The sequence below is a fragment of the Rhinoraja longicauda genome, chromosome 17, assembly GCF_053455715.1.
Source record: "Rhinoraja longicauda isolate Sanriku21f chromosome 17, sRhiLon1.1, whole genome shotgun sequence".
In the NCBI taxonomy this organism is placed as follows: Eukaryota; Metazoa; Chordata; class Chondrichthyes; order Rajiformes; family Arhynchobatidae; genus Rhinoraja; species Rhinoraja longicauda.
In genome coordinates, this window is record NC_135969.1 from 15728944 (window position 1) to 15744000 (window position 15057).

Consider the following 15057-nt stretch of genomic DNA (forward strand, 5'->3'; position numbering starts at 1 on the left):
CCTGTGCATCTTCTAGCAGTTACTTTGAAGGTGTTGTTCTCCGGATGTTCCGTGTATTTGAATGGCGAGAGACTCTGCCACTTTCATTGTAACAGGAATAAAAAATAACTTTCTTTCTGAATTTACATGAGCTGTGTTATTTATAGGTTGTGCAGGAGTTTATAAGTGGCATGGAATCGTACATTGAGAACAGGGATAAATTCAGAAACTGCCTGTTACCTTGTGGGCAATATCAAGAGGGAGAATCAAGGTACATTACAATTGTATTAAGGTGATAATAACAGTGTTATTGCCAGGACTGTTAAAATACGCCTTATTCCTTTTCTACTGCACCTTTTTGTTTCCATTTTCTTTTTTTTTTCTCCTGAAATTAGCCTTGTTTATTGGCATCTCGTCCAGCTTTGCATTGTGATTATGCAAACCAAGACAGTGAGTACCTGCAGACCATTTAACCACAATTCATCAAGGCTGATTCTGTCTTGTTTGTAGCAGATCTACTGGGTGATGAATTCAATGGGACCTCAGCTGGTTTTCTGAGTAGCCTCAGAACAGTTGTAGAATTGTGCAGCCCTGCTCGGACTTTGTCCCTGAGGACTTTGTCCTGTTCACAGATGTATATCTCCTCTATCATAAGTTCATAGTTGATGAGCTATTGGAGCAGAATTAGGCCATTCGGCCCATCAAGTCTACTCCGCCATTCAATCATGGCTGATCTATCTTTCTCTCTCAACCCCATTTTACTGACTTCTCCCCATAACCGCTGACACCCATACTAATCAAGAATCTGTCAAGAATCGGCCAAAAAAATATCCAATGACTTGGCCTCCACAGCTTATGGCGATGGAAAAATAAAGTTGTACATCATGTTCAGTCTTGAACATTGAATGGTGGAAGAGAGTTGAAGGACCAAACATCCAACTCCTAGTTCTATTTTTAATGTTCCTGTGTTGCGGAGATAGACAAGGAAAAATCTCTGAGTGTGGCCCTCACTGATATCAGTTTATTGCCACTGGAAACTGTATGTGCTAAAAAATGAACAGATGGCTTTCTGGATCTAGCAGTCTGTTGAGACTTCATTTATAGAAACATAGAAAATGGGTGCAGGAGTAGGCCATTAGGCCCTTCGAGCCAGCACCGCCATTCAATATGATCATGGCTGATCATCCAAAATCAGTATCCCGCTCCTGCTTTTTCCCCATATTCCTTGATTCCGTTAGCCCCAAGAGCTAAATCTAACTCTCTCTTGAAAATGTCATTTAATTTAGTTTATTTAATTTGTTAACAGGCTTTTCGGCCCTCTGAGTACATGCTGACCACCACAGATCACCCGTTCACACTAGTTCTATTTTCTCCCACTTTCTCATCCACTCCCTGCTTGGGGTAATTTGCAAAGTTCAATTAGCCTCCAAACCCGTACATCTTTGAGATGTGGTAGGAAACGGGAGCGTCTGGAGGATACCCAAGCGCTCATAGAGAGAAAGTGCAAACTCCACGTAGACAGCACCCGAGGTCAGGATTTAGCCTGGGTCTCTGATGATGTGAGGCAGCAGCTCAACCAGGGTTGCCACTGCATTGGCTCAAGTATGAAGTGCCAGAAAGTTTTTGTTGCTCTAAACCAATATCTGAGTAAGAGCCAGATGTTAGGAGATGCAGCGGTGGATTTGCTGCCTTACAGGGCCAGAGACCCTGTTTCGTTCCTGACTATGGGTGCTATCTTTGTGGAGTATGTACGTTCTCCCTGTGACCGTGGGTTTTCTCCCAGAGCTCCAGTTTCCTCTCGCATCCCAAAGACGTGCAGGTGAATTGGCTTCTGTAAATTGCCCCTAGTGTGCAGGAGGTGAATCTGGGGTAACATAGAACTAGTGAATGGGTGATCAATGGTTGGTGTGGACCGAAGGGCCTGTTTCCATGCAGTATCTGCTGTATCTCTAAACTAAACCAAACAAGATATCTGATTTTCCATCCACATATTACAGTGTGAAATTGGCAATAATTTAATTCCTGTTCTTTGTGAATTGTTGCAGTAACACTGTGAACTATCAAGAAAGTCTCATAAAGCTGCTTCTTGGGATTGAGATTCTGCAGGTAAAATGGTTGCAGTAGTTTTCATTAGCACTTTGAATTATACGTGCATATTTCAATAGTTTACTCAAGATGCTGTTTGTTTTCCTATTTCTTCATAGCCTCCTGTTATGAATATGTTATTTGAAAAAATTCCTGAATTTATGTATGATGGGTAAGATCTGTTTTTATTTATCATTGCAGTTGAGCTGTCCAAACCCCAAATACAGCTGGGCATTGGCAGTTATTTCTTTGCTTGGTGGATGTAATAGCCAATGTATAGAAATGGCAATTATTTTTGACCAGAGAATAATAAATTATTAATTTTACCTGTGCACTATTTAGAGCAAGATTAGGTGCATATAATTGTAGTATCTATTTATTGTTCCTCCCTCAGTCAATATCATTGATAGAATGGGCATTCGTTAAACTCTTTAGTCAGAGGGTGGTGAATCTGTGAAATTCTTTGCCACAGAAGACTGTGGAGGCCAAGTCAGTGGATATTTGTAAGGCAGGGGTAGATAGATTCTTGATTAGTACAGGTGTCAGAGGTTATGGGGAGAAGTCAAGTCAAGTCAATTTTATTTGTATAGCACATTTAAAAACAACCCACGTTGACCAAAGTGCTGTACATCAGTTCAGGTACTAAGAAACGAATACACAAAGGCACACAAACATAACAGCACAAACATAAACAGTTCACATCACCCCATCAGAGGGCCTCAAACGCTAGGGAGTAGAAATAGGTTTTGAGCCTGGACTTAAAGGAGTTGATGGAGGAGGCAGTTCTGATGGGGAGAGGGATGCTGTTCCACAGTCTCAGAGCTGCAACCGCAAAAGCGCGGTCACCCCTGAGCTTAAGCCTAGACCGCGGGATAGTGAGTAGCCCCAAATCGGCCGACCTGAGGGACCTGGAGATAGAGTGGTGGGTTAGAAGATTTTTGATATAGAGAAGGCAGGAGAATGGGGTTAGGAGGGAGAGATAGATCAGCCATGATTGAATGATGGAGTAGACTTGATGGGCCGAATGGACTACTTGTACTCCTCTCACTTTTCACTTTATAACTGGTCACTTGTTATGAGACCTGACTATGTCAGTGTCTGCATAATGGCAGTGACAATAGTTCAAAAGATGAGGCTCTCACTAGGGCCTCCTCTATATCCCGCAGCTCCGCTCTTGCTCCCCCTTCCACCCATTCGTAACAAGGACAGACTCCCCTTTGTCCTCGCCTTCCACCCCATCAGCCAGCTTATCCAACAAATCATCCTCCAACATTTCCGTCACCTCCAACGGGACCCCACTACTGGCCACATCTTCCCATCTCTTCCCCTTTCTGCGTTCCACAGAGACCGTTCCCTCCGTAACTCCCTGGTCCACTCGTCCCTTCCTACCCAAACCACCCACTCCCCGGGCACTTTCCCCTGCAACAACTGTCCCTTCACCTCCCCCCTCAACTCCATCCAAGGACCCAAACAGTCTTTCCACGTGAGACAGAGGTTCACCTGCACCTCTTCCAACCTCATCTATTGTATCCGCTGCTCTCGATGTCAACTTCTCTACATCGGCGAGACCAAACGCAAGGTCGGCGATCGTTTCGCTCAACACCTTCGCTCAGTCCGCCTTAACCAACCTGATCTCACGGTGGCTGAGCACTTCAACTCCCACTCCCAATCTGACCTTTCTGTCATGGGCCTCCTCCAGTGCCATAGTGAGGCCCACCGGAACAACACCTCATATTTCGCCTGGGCAGCTTGCAGCCCAGCGGTATGAACATTGACTTCTCCAGCTTTAGATAATTCCTGTCCCTCTCTTCCCCTCCCCCTTCCCAGTTCTCCCACTGTCTTCCTGTTTCCACCTATATCCTTTCTTTGTCCTGCCCCCCGACAACAGTCTGAAGAAGGGTCTCGACCCGAAACGTCACCCATTCCCTCTCTCCTAGATGCTGCCTGACCTGCTGAGTTACTCCAGCATTTTGTGATGGGTCAAAAGAAAGTAAAATGGATAAAAGATCATTAAGGCTGATATAACTCAGCAATGTGCTAGCTACAATTTATTACTTACAAAGCTGTAGGTACTGAAAATAAGATAACGGCCAACATTGAATAAGTCTTTTTAATTTAGTTTAGAGATAGAGTGCAGAAACAGGCCCACCGAGTCTGCACCAACCAGCAATCCCTGCACATTAAAACTATACTGCACAAACTAGGAACAATTTACATATATACCAAGCCAAATAACCTACAAACTTGTATGTCTTTGGAGTGTGGGAGGAAACCGAAGAACTCAGAAAACCCACGCAGGTCACGGGGAGAACATACGTACTCTGTACAGACAGCACCATAATGCTGATTGAACCCGGTCTCTGGTGCTGAAAAACAGTAGCTTACACCGTGCCACCCATGTTCATGCAGTGCGTTTCATTTGCAATTTCAGGTTAACCATGCTGTTTTCTGAGGTTGTTAGTCTACAAAATGTCGCCACTGACATCTTTTGAATTCATATTATTTTAGTTTAGTGAATAGTAACAACATTCACGTGGGCTAGGTAATCATCAATTCACCATCAGATCTATTTGAATATAATCTTCATAATATCTCCTGAAGTCTTGATAAATTAAACTCTTGCAGTATGTTGACGTTACACAATCCTTTTACGTATTTTTCTTCAATTCTAGCGTACCAGAGGATGGCATTAACTTGCCAAGACTCATCATCAATCAGTTTAAATGGTTGGACAGGATTGTAGACAGCAAGGTAGGGATGTCTGATATTATTTTTACATCTTTTCCTTTTGGTTAAAAGAAGATATTTTTACAATTGAATTGTTAATTTATTTATCAAAGATGTTTCAGGACATTTAGAAATATTGCTAGAGGTGTGTTTTGTAAGTGATGCCATTTAAGGGAGAGTTTGGAATCATTTTTGAAAATTCTTTTGGTCATTCCCATCTCACCACAATCCCCTCTGCCACCTTTGGGGAAAGCCTTAACTTTTAATTAATCTTGCCCATTTTAACGGATTGATTATTTGTTGGATATTTCTGGAGTGAATAAAATTGAATAACGCAATAGTTAGGCCAGAGAGAGCTGCATGCAATTCTTGTTTGCCACTATTGAGGGCACTTGTGTTGCTCGATTAGGAGCAGTAAAGTTGGAGTTTACCAAATTGTGAAGGTTTTGACATGCGGGTTTGTCGGTTATGTGGCCTCTGTAAATTGCCCCGAGTGTATCGGCCACAGATGCGAGAGAGGGATAATGTAGCTCTAGTATGAATGGGTGATCAATGATCGGCATGGACTCAGTGGGCCGAAGAGCTTGTTCCCATGCGATATCTTTCAATCAATCAATCAATTATCCCAGATAACTTATCCAGGTACGAGAGGCACAATTTTTGTTTCAAATTTTCAAGGATGTACAGAGTCGTATTTTTAGGATTGGAATATAATCACTTTATACTGTATCCAATTTCTAATTGGTATTTTGTGGAAAACATTTAAAAATATCAATCAAAAATTGTGCTTGATGTTTCTGGATACGCTTTCCAGAAGAATTCTTCTTGAATGATTGTAGGCTAGTAGGTGAGCTTGTTCCAGCTGCTGGACATGGGATCCCTTTGAATTGAGTGCTGCTGGCTGTACATTGTGGACTGATAAAGGCCTGCTACTGCTCCCTATTCTGAAGTTCCAATCTCATACATTTTAATGTCAACTCCAAATTGATTATTCATAGCCAGATTGTCAGGCAGATAAATTAAAAAAAACCTTCACCATCAAAACCTTCACAATTTTGTAAGCTCCTGATTCACTGCTCCAGTACTTCCAGGATTCCAAGTGCATCTTAACGAAGCACCCTCGGTATTTTCCCAGAAGCGAAAGGCTCAATTTTTAATTAACACTAGACCAAGTGGCCCATTCCTCGTAGAGGGGGAACAGGGAAGGGAAGAGGGTGTCACTGAGTGACCCCGGGACGCAATGCTTCTCCTGGATTGGTGTAGCACCCTCAACCCCCCCACTCAATCCCCCTTATCCCCCCCCACTGACCCAATCCATCCCCCCTACCCCACCCCCACTTGTCCTTCCCCTGCCCCCACCCCCAGTCCCCCAGACCTGCCTCCACCCCCATTCCCCACCTCCCTCCCCCCACCCCCACTCTCCCCTCCTCCCCACCCCCACTCTCCCCCACCCCCCTTCCCCCCACCCCCACTCTCTCCTCCCCACTCCCACTCTCTCCTCCCCACTCCCACTCTCTCCTCCCCACCCCCACTCTCTCCTCCCCTCCCCCACTCTCTCCTCCCCACCCCCACTCTCTCCTCCCCACCCCCACTCTCTCCTCCCCACCCCCACTCTCTCCTCCCCACCCCCACTCTCTCCTCCTCCGCACCCCCACTCTCACCTGTCCCCATTGCCCCCCACCCCCACTCTTCCCACCACCCCCTCCTTCCCCCACCCCCTCCTTCCCCCACCCAGTTCACACTACCACCCAGCTTTGTATCATCTGCAAATTTGCTAATGGTACTTTTAATCCCTTCATCCAAGTCATTAATGTATATTGTAAATAGCTGCGGTCCCAGCACCGAGCCTTGCGGTACTCCACTAGTTACTGCCTGCCATTCTGAAAGGGACCCATTTATCCCCACTCTTTGCTTCATCTCAATTTAGTTCAAGTGATTTTCATTTGATTGGGATGGCGAAGGCTACAACTATAAAGGCTTTGAGGAGCAATAATTTTGACATTTCTTCATGAAATATAGTCATACAGAATGGAAACATCATTCGGCCCATCTTGCCCATGCCGACTAAGATGCCCTATCTACACTAGTCTCACTTGCCTGAGTTTGGCCCATATCCCCCTAAACCTTTCCTATCGGTGTACCTGTACAAATGTCTTTTAAATGTTGTTTTAGTATCTACCTCAACTACCCCATATGACAGCTCGTTCCATGTATCCTCCACCCTCTAAGTCTTTAATCAGGTGCTCAGTCAAAATAACTAATTCAAGAGAACAATTCAAACATATTTGGTTGTTGTCAGTGTTTATTGAAAATTTGTTTGATGATCCTGCTGCAAAATCTGGGTCTTTATATTTGAATGTTTAATCGTATTTTGTTTGCACTGGTATTTATAAAAATGTGAAACTGTTTATGTTGTAGATTGTATATAGCACTCAAGTACTTGACAGTGTGCGGTATAATAATCATTGCTCTTGGCTGGCTTGCTTTTTATTTTACAGGATTTGACCAATAAAGTCTTGCAGTTGATTAGTGTTGCACCCCTTGAAATTCAACGTGACATCATAACCAGCTTGCCAGAAATCCTTGAAGATGCTCAACACAATGAAATTGCCAAGGAACTCAAGTAAGTACGATATGATGCATGTTCTTTTAAATACAGCTCAGAGACTGTTGATTAGTACCCTACTTACTGTTGCAGAACTGAACCATACAACACTATCAATGCTTGTATCCATACTAATCACAACAAGGTTTGAGGCAGGAATGTTATACTGGTTGACACAGTGGCATAGCTAATAGAGCAGCTGCTTCATAGCACCAGAGACCTGTGTTCAATGTTGGCCTTGGATGCTGTTCTATGAGGAGTTTGCATGTTCTGCCTGTGACTGTACATGTTTGCTCTAGATTATAGAGTCAACAATACAGAAACAGGCCTTTGGCCTAACTTGCCCATACTGATCATGCCGCGCCAGCTGCACTAGTTCCACCTGCCTTTGTCCCTCTAAACCTTTCCTGTCCATATACCTGTACAAATGTCTTTAAATATTATCATAGTATAGAGTCATACAGCATAGAAACAGGCCCTTTAGCCCAACGTGCCCACACTGACCATGCTGCCCTATCTGCACTAGTCCCACTGCCCATGTTTGATCCATGTCTCTCTCAACCTTTCCTGCCCATGTACCTGTCCAAATGTCTTTTAAATGTTATAATATCCCCTTGCAGCTCATTCCACACCCCATGTGTGAAACAATTGCCCCTCAGATTCCTATTAAATCTTTTCTCTCTCACCTTAAACCTACAGTATGTCCTCTGGTTCTTGATACCCCCACTGTGGGTAAAAGACTCTGCATCTACTCAAACTGTTCCCCTCAAACACACCTCTATAAGATCAGCCCTCATCCTCCTGCGCTCCAAGAAATAAATGCCTAGCCTGCCCAACCTCTCCCTACAACTCAGGCCCTTGTAAATCTTCTCTGCACTCTTTCCAGATAACATCTTTCCTATAGCAGGGTGACCAAAATTGAACACCAATACATCAATGGGTGTAGGAAAATAACACCCTGATCTCCCAGTGGCTGAGCACTGTTTGGGTCCTTGGATGGAGGAGGTGGGAGATGCAACACCTGTCCCTTTACCTCCCCCCTCAACTCCATCCAAGGACCCAAACAGTCTTTCCAGGTGAGACAGAGGTTCACCTGCACCTCCTCCAACCTCATCTATTGTATCTGCTCCTCTAGATGTCAACTTCTTTACATCGGCAAAACCAAACGCAGGCTCGGCGATCGTTTCGCTCAGTCCGCCTTAACTAACCTGATCTCCCGGTGGCTGAGCACTTCAACTCCCACTCCCAGTCTGACCTTTCTGTCATGGGCCTCCTCCAGTGCCATAGTGAGGACCACCGGAAATTGGAGGAACAGCACCTCATATCGCTTGGGCAACTTGCAGCCCAGCGGTATGAACATCGACTTCTCCAACTTTAGATAGTTCCTCTGTCCCCCTCTTCCCCTCCCCTTCCCAGTTCTCCCACTGTCTTCCTGTCTCCACCTATATCCTTCCTTTGTCCCACCCCTCTAACATCAGTCTGAAGAAGGTCTCGACCCGAAACGTCACCCATTCCTTCTCTCCTGAGATGCTGCCTGACCCGCTGAGTTACTCCAACATTTTGTGAATCAATACATCAATTGTGGCCTCGCCAATTACTTGTATAATTGAAATATAACATCCCGACTTCTAAACCTGCGGTCCTCAGGTTTCCTCCCATAATCCATGGATTTGTGGGTTGGTAGGTTAATTGTCAACTGTAAATTGTTCCTTGTGCTGAGATGAATGGCAGAACCTGGGGGAGTTGAAAAGAATGTGAAGGAGAATGGAAAAAGGGATTGATATAGGTTGAGTGTAAAATGGTGGGTGTTTAATAGTTGATGTGGACCAGATGGGTCTATGGACCTGTTTCCGTGCTGAATTTCTGGGCTAAAGTAAGGGAGACTCAACCAGGTGCTCAGTCGAGAACATTTGCTGGAAATACTGGAAAGCATTAAGTATCCATGGAGTAGTAGTTTAGTTCACTTCAATGTCACCTGTAGAGAAGAGAGATTTTTTTCTGAAATTCTATAATGCCTTTTAAACACAGTGGAACTTGAATCAGTGTTATGATAATTTCCTTGTTTTAGTATTTGCAATTGTTTCTGTAAGCCTAATAACGAGTTAAAACTTTAAAGAATTTAACTAAGCAAGTTTTTGTAACTGTGGAGATATTGGTATCAAAGCCAGTACTCCAAACTAAAGCACTTGTATCAAGATTCACATTTGCAATCTTAACACAATTTCTTCACTGTCTCAATAAGTCCAAATTATTATTTTAATATATTAGAAATAAGACCAGTTTTACTGTAACATTACACAAGGTGTCATGGTGTGATTGGCCCAATACATTTTTTTAAAAACCTCAATGTGAGAAGTATAGACTATTTGTGCTGATTCCATCTCGTGTACTGTTTGCTTTTTAATTCTGTACTATCTTGTCGCCAGCAATACAACTGAGGATGCAATTATTCACAAATCTGCACGTCAGAATTTTTTTCCATTTATTGTATAACAATGATGTTCTTGAGTTTGTTTTAAAATGATTTTTAAGTTAACTCGCTATTGCAGTCAATTTCATTTGTTTTAATTTTCTCTTACAGTTCCTTGCTGCAGCAGAACACACATTTGACTGTGTCCATCTTGGATGCTCTGTCTAGTCTTAACCTACGTGCTGAGTTATTGGTAGAGGTGAGGTTTCTCTAGTCCTCCTGCCCAGATTTGCATTATTTGAAATGTAAAATCCCTCGCTCTCTGCTCAGCTGCAGAATGTGAGAACAGATAATAATAATGTATTAAAATAAAGGAATCTCTTGCACTTGTGTTTCCTCCCAAATTGATTCTAGGGACTACAAATGAGAATAGAAAAATAGATAGGGTGAGAAAATGCACCTTATCTAACCTCATCTACTGCAGACTGTGTTCCCAATGTGGCCTCTTGTACATCAGTGAGACCAAGCGTAGACTTGGTAACTATTTCACCGAACACTTGCACTCAGTCTACCAAGGCCCACCAGATCTTTTGATTGCTAACCATTTTAACTCCCCTTTCCATTCTCATACTGGCCTTTCTATCCATTACCTGTGAGGCCACATGCAAACTGGGGGAACAGCACCCCATATTCCGCTTGGGTAGCTTTCAACCCAGCGGTATGAACATTGAATTCTCCAATTTTAAGTAATCTCTAACACCTGGACTCGAACCTATTTCTTCCCTCGCCTCCACCTACATTCTTTCATCTTTAATCCTTTGTCTCACATCTTCAGTTTAAAAAAAATCTCATCTTTGTACAACTATTTGCCTATTAAAAACCTGATCTGTGTTCACCTATTACCTACCATGCTTTGGTCTACCCCTCCCCTACTCCTGACGACAGTAGTTTGTTGTTGGAAAGGAGTGGAAAGTTTATTTTGAAAGCAGACTTGAGCTGTTTCTGATCCTCACTTTTGAAGGTAGTTACATATGGGACAGCTGCTGTGCAAGCACCATCGACGCCAAGTGCACGGACTGACGGCTGGCTGTTCAGTGGGAGTGGAACAACCATACCACATCCAGTCCACCTGGATTTTGCATGTGCTTTGACATAGACTGCAAGATAGAAATCTGACGCTATAAATCCTGAACTCTTCCAAAGCAAGAATTTACTGGAAATGCAGCTTTTGTAGATTCGTGGAGGTGTGTGGAACATTAAGGGTTCCTTTCTTAGTTTAGTTTAGAGGTACAGAGTAGAAACAGGCCCTTTGGCCCACCAAGTCCACACTGACCATTGATCACCTTTACAGCAGTTCTATGTTATCCCATTTTTGCATCCAACACGCTAGAGGCAATTTACAGAAGTCAATTAACCTACAAACCTTTGCTTCTTTGGAATGTGGGAAGAAACCCAAGCACCCGGAGAAAACCCATATGGTCACAGGGAGAATGTACAAACAGCACCCGCCGTCAGGATCAAAACCGAGTCTCGGGTACTGTAAGTTAGCAGCTGTGTCACTGTTCAACCCACCTTGTCTGTGCTGACCATGATATGATCAAAATTTAATTCCATTTGTCCACTTTAGGCCAGTATCCCCCTCGGCCTTTCCTACCCACGCAAGTGTCCTTTTAAATGTAATTTTATCAGCCTCTTCTGGCAGCTTGTTCCAAATATTTATCATTCTCTGTGTGTAAAGAAAACCTATCCCACACATCTCCTTTAAATTTCTCCCCTCTTAAACATGTGCCCTCAACTTCCAGATTCCTTTGGCCTTAAGGGAAAATTATAATGATCTAGATTGAAGGCATGTTGTCCAGACATATAATTGTATAGTAAAAGAGGAAGATTTTACTGTCTGGGAAAAAAATACTGTCCTGAGTACCTAATTTATTTTCTGTTTTTAATGTGCAGGTGCGTCATTCAGTTATGTCAACCTTATCTGCAGTTAAACTTGATGATCTTCCTGTGGTTGTCAAATTCATTCTTCATGCCATCACAGCAGCAGATGCTATAGAGGTAAACTATTTCAGTGCTGCAATGTGCTTTTACATTGCAAAGCTGTAGCCAAGAATGCCCTTGGGAATAAATGCTACCTGACTCACCTTGCTCTTCTGGAACTTGAGTGAACAAATATTGTCTTAATATTTCATCTGGCATTTCTTAAGTAATTTACTGATGTGACAGTCCTGACTTTGAATTTGTGGGCTTTATGGTTATTGTATTTGAAAAATTCTCTGCTGTGGTGCTGCAATATTTCCATACATTCCATCCAGCATAGAACTACTTGGTTTAATTTTGCAGGATTCTGTTTGAGAAACATTAAGGTATGTTTGTTCATCTAGTTCAGAGCACGGCAACGGGATGTTCAGCCCACCAAGTCGGCACCGACCAGTGATCCCCGCACACTAACACTCCCCTACACACTAGGGATAATTTCCAATTTTACCAAGCCAATTAGCCTGCAAATTTGTACATCTTTGGAATGTGGGAGGAAACCAGAGCACCGGGAGAAAGCCCACACAGGTCACGGGGGTTGGGGGGAATGTACAAACTCCACACTGACAGGATCTATCCAGGGTCTCTGACGCTGTAATGCAGCAGCTCTACTGCTGCGCCACTGCCGCTCAGTTCCAAACAGCAAATTTGGTCGCAGATTCCAAGGACCAATGCACTGTTCCTAAGGAACAATGATGATACAACATTCTTGAGTCTGCTTCTGACCCATTAAATACATAGAATAGGGTTAAAGCAAGTAATTGCATTGCATAAGCAGCAATAAAATCTCCACTAAAAACATTGGAAGGTAAGTTGTAGAAACGAGCCCTTTGAGCCTACTCCTGAATTAAAAAAGATTAAGGCTGATTCTCAACTTCAGCATATTTTCACATATCCTTCCATTTCTTTACTGCACAAAAACTGGTGAACAACCAGTGTTGCATTAGCAGATGGTCTGGGCTATTGGACGGTACTCCTCTTAGTACCAAAACTTGTTTTTATTTTACTTTTTCCCCCCCCCCCAAAGTAAGTTTATTTACAGGTAGAAAATGACAGTGAAATTACTACTCTGAGGAGACAGCTGTATAAAATAAAGAATATACATATAAGTATCAAATCAAAAAGTTTTTACTATAATCTGAAGTACTCAAGATCCTGCAGCGCCCTCTGGTCCCGGAAAGTGGCCAGGGTGCCCATGGACAGTGCATGCTCCCTCTCCAGGGACACCTGGGCACGGATGTAAGCCCAAAAGGGGGGGGGGGGGGGATGTTTTTATTTCACTTTTCTTGCATGTTATATAGTAATTTAATTAATTTTTCTGATGAGTTTAAAGAGAGCAGAAATTTTGCAAGCATACTAGGCTCTGGCTCTGACTGCCAGCCTACCCAGCTCCTGACCTCCGAGCCGAACCCTGGTCTGCCGCAGCCTGGCCCAAGTTCCAATTCCAGTTGTATTCTAGACCCCTGGCTGCGGCTGCACATCCTGCCTGTACTCTGGATAGTGTGGACCAAAGAGTGAGCCAGATGCCAAACCACCAGAGTTTCCAAACAATCCGATGCCAGATTATCAGAATTTTACTCTACGTGCCTTTGGGTTAGTGCAGTGTAAATCATTAGGATGATTCCTCTGCTAGAAAGAGCGATTTAATAATATTGTCTTGTGATCACTGAAAAGCAGGTAATCTCAATGATGCATACACTATTCTATTAGGTAGAGACAAAACTGATGGAGTAACTCAGCAGGACTGGCGGTGTCTCTGGAGAGAAGGAATAAGTCATGTTTCGGGTCGGATCCCTTCTTCAGACTGCTTGACCCGTTGAGTTACTCCAGCATTTTGTGTCTATCTTCGGTGTAAACCAGTATCTGCAGTTCCAACACCATTCTAGTGGGGACTGACAGTGGATGTTGAGAGGCCGCTGCTTCAGGTTGGAACTATCTGGCATAAAGTTAACTACTGGACAGAGGTGAAACATGTCTTCACTTGGCTGTTCACCAGTCCTTGTACAGTAAATAAATTGAAGGGCATTATGGAGATAGGCTGAGGTACAATATTGGCCTTGATCTTTATGAATTGCAGAGTAGATGGAAAGGGCTCCATGTTTCTACAACTTACCTTCCAATGTTATTAATGATAATTTTATTGCTGCTAATGCCATGTAATTAGTTGCTTTAACCCCATTCTGTGTATTTATTTGCTCAGAAGCAGGATGCTGAATCGAGCAACAGCTCGCAAAGAGCAGAACTGGGGTATTTTGTTTATGCAAGTGCAGCTGATGTCACATTTACTATCAGGCACGCTCTTGTAATGTAAAATCAACTATGCTGCTTATTTTTATGCAACTCTGATTATGAGTGCATGTTTATACATAATTTGATTACAAACGAAGGTATTGACTTGTGTTTGGTGGTGTCATATCAGTTGACTACTGTTAAACTTCAATGTTAACTGAGTTTTTGTCACTGCAGGGACAAAATGAAAGAGCATTGGTTTTGAACCAAGTTCACTGACATTTATACAAATTTTTATTTCTCGTAGGTGATTAGGGAACTGCGCAAGAATCTAGAATTGGAGTCGTGTGTGCTTCCTTGTCAACTCCAGGCCAGCCAAGGCAAACAAAATCAGAATGCAAAGGGGTATGATATCAGATCATTATGTTAAACGTAAATGGTAGTTGGATCTGTAACAAAATAATGGGTGAATTTAAAAGATCACGTGTTGCAGATACAGGTTAGGCAAATTCCACTAGAAGAGCCAAAGCCACAGCTCGTTGAATAACAAAAGAGATAAAGGTGATGAGAGGAAAAAACAGAAGGTGCATGATGCATGTCAGGGGAATAACTCCGCAGAGAATCAGATTGCATATAGAAAGTTTTCTGTAGGTGTGTAAACAGCAAGTGTGCAATAAGAGGAAGGATGGAGCTGATTAAGGTTGAGAGAAGTGAACAGTGCACAGAGGAAGAGAAATCAACTGGGATACTAATTGACCACTTTTTACCAGACCTGACCAAGGAAAATGATGCTACCACAATCTCTTCAGGCAGCAGACATAAAGGACGGGGTAAATATTGATGGACGAGAAAGGTTGACTATGCTTAACATCACAAGTCACCGAGTCTAACGACACCAAGTCTAAATGGGATGATCCTAGTTTATCAGGGAGGAAATTGTAGAAAAGCTGGCTGGGATCCTCCTGTCCAAGGAGAGATCCAGTGG

General features: G+C 43.1%; 1 protein-coding gene across 1 annotated transcript in view; it reads left to right on the forward strand.

The window, feature by feature from the left end:
• The window catches only part of fancd2 (FA complementation group D2), a 91541-nt gene that overhangs the window by 3960 nt on the left and 72524 nt on the right, over nucleotides 1-15057 (forward strand). The window contains exons 4-11 of the mRNA XM_078413831.1: nucleotides 147-250; nucleotides 2025-2085; nucleotides 2184-2236; nucleotides 4737-4815; nucleotides 7290-7414; nucleotides 9978-10065; nucleotides 11760-11864; nucleotides 14380-14477. Coding sequence (XP_078269957.1) covers nucleotides 147-250; nucleotides 2025-2085; nucleotides 2184-2236; nucleotides 4737-4815; nucleotides 7290-7414; nucleotides 9978-10065; nucleotides 11760-11864; nucleotides 14380-14477 — 713 coding nt within the window. The remainder of the gene's footprint in view (nucleotides 1-146; nucleotides 251-2024; nucleotides 2086-2183; nucleotides 2237-4736; nucleotides 4816-7289; nucleotides 7415-9977; nucleotides 10066-11759; nucleotides 11865-14379; nucleotides 14478-15057) is intronic.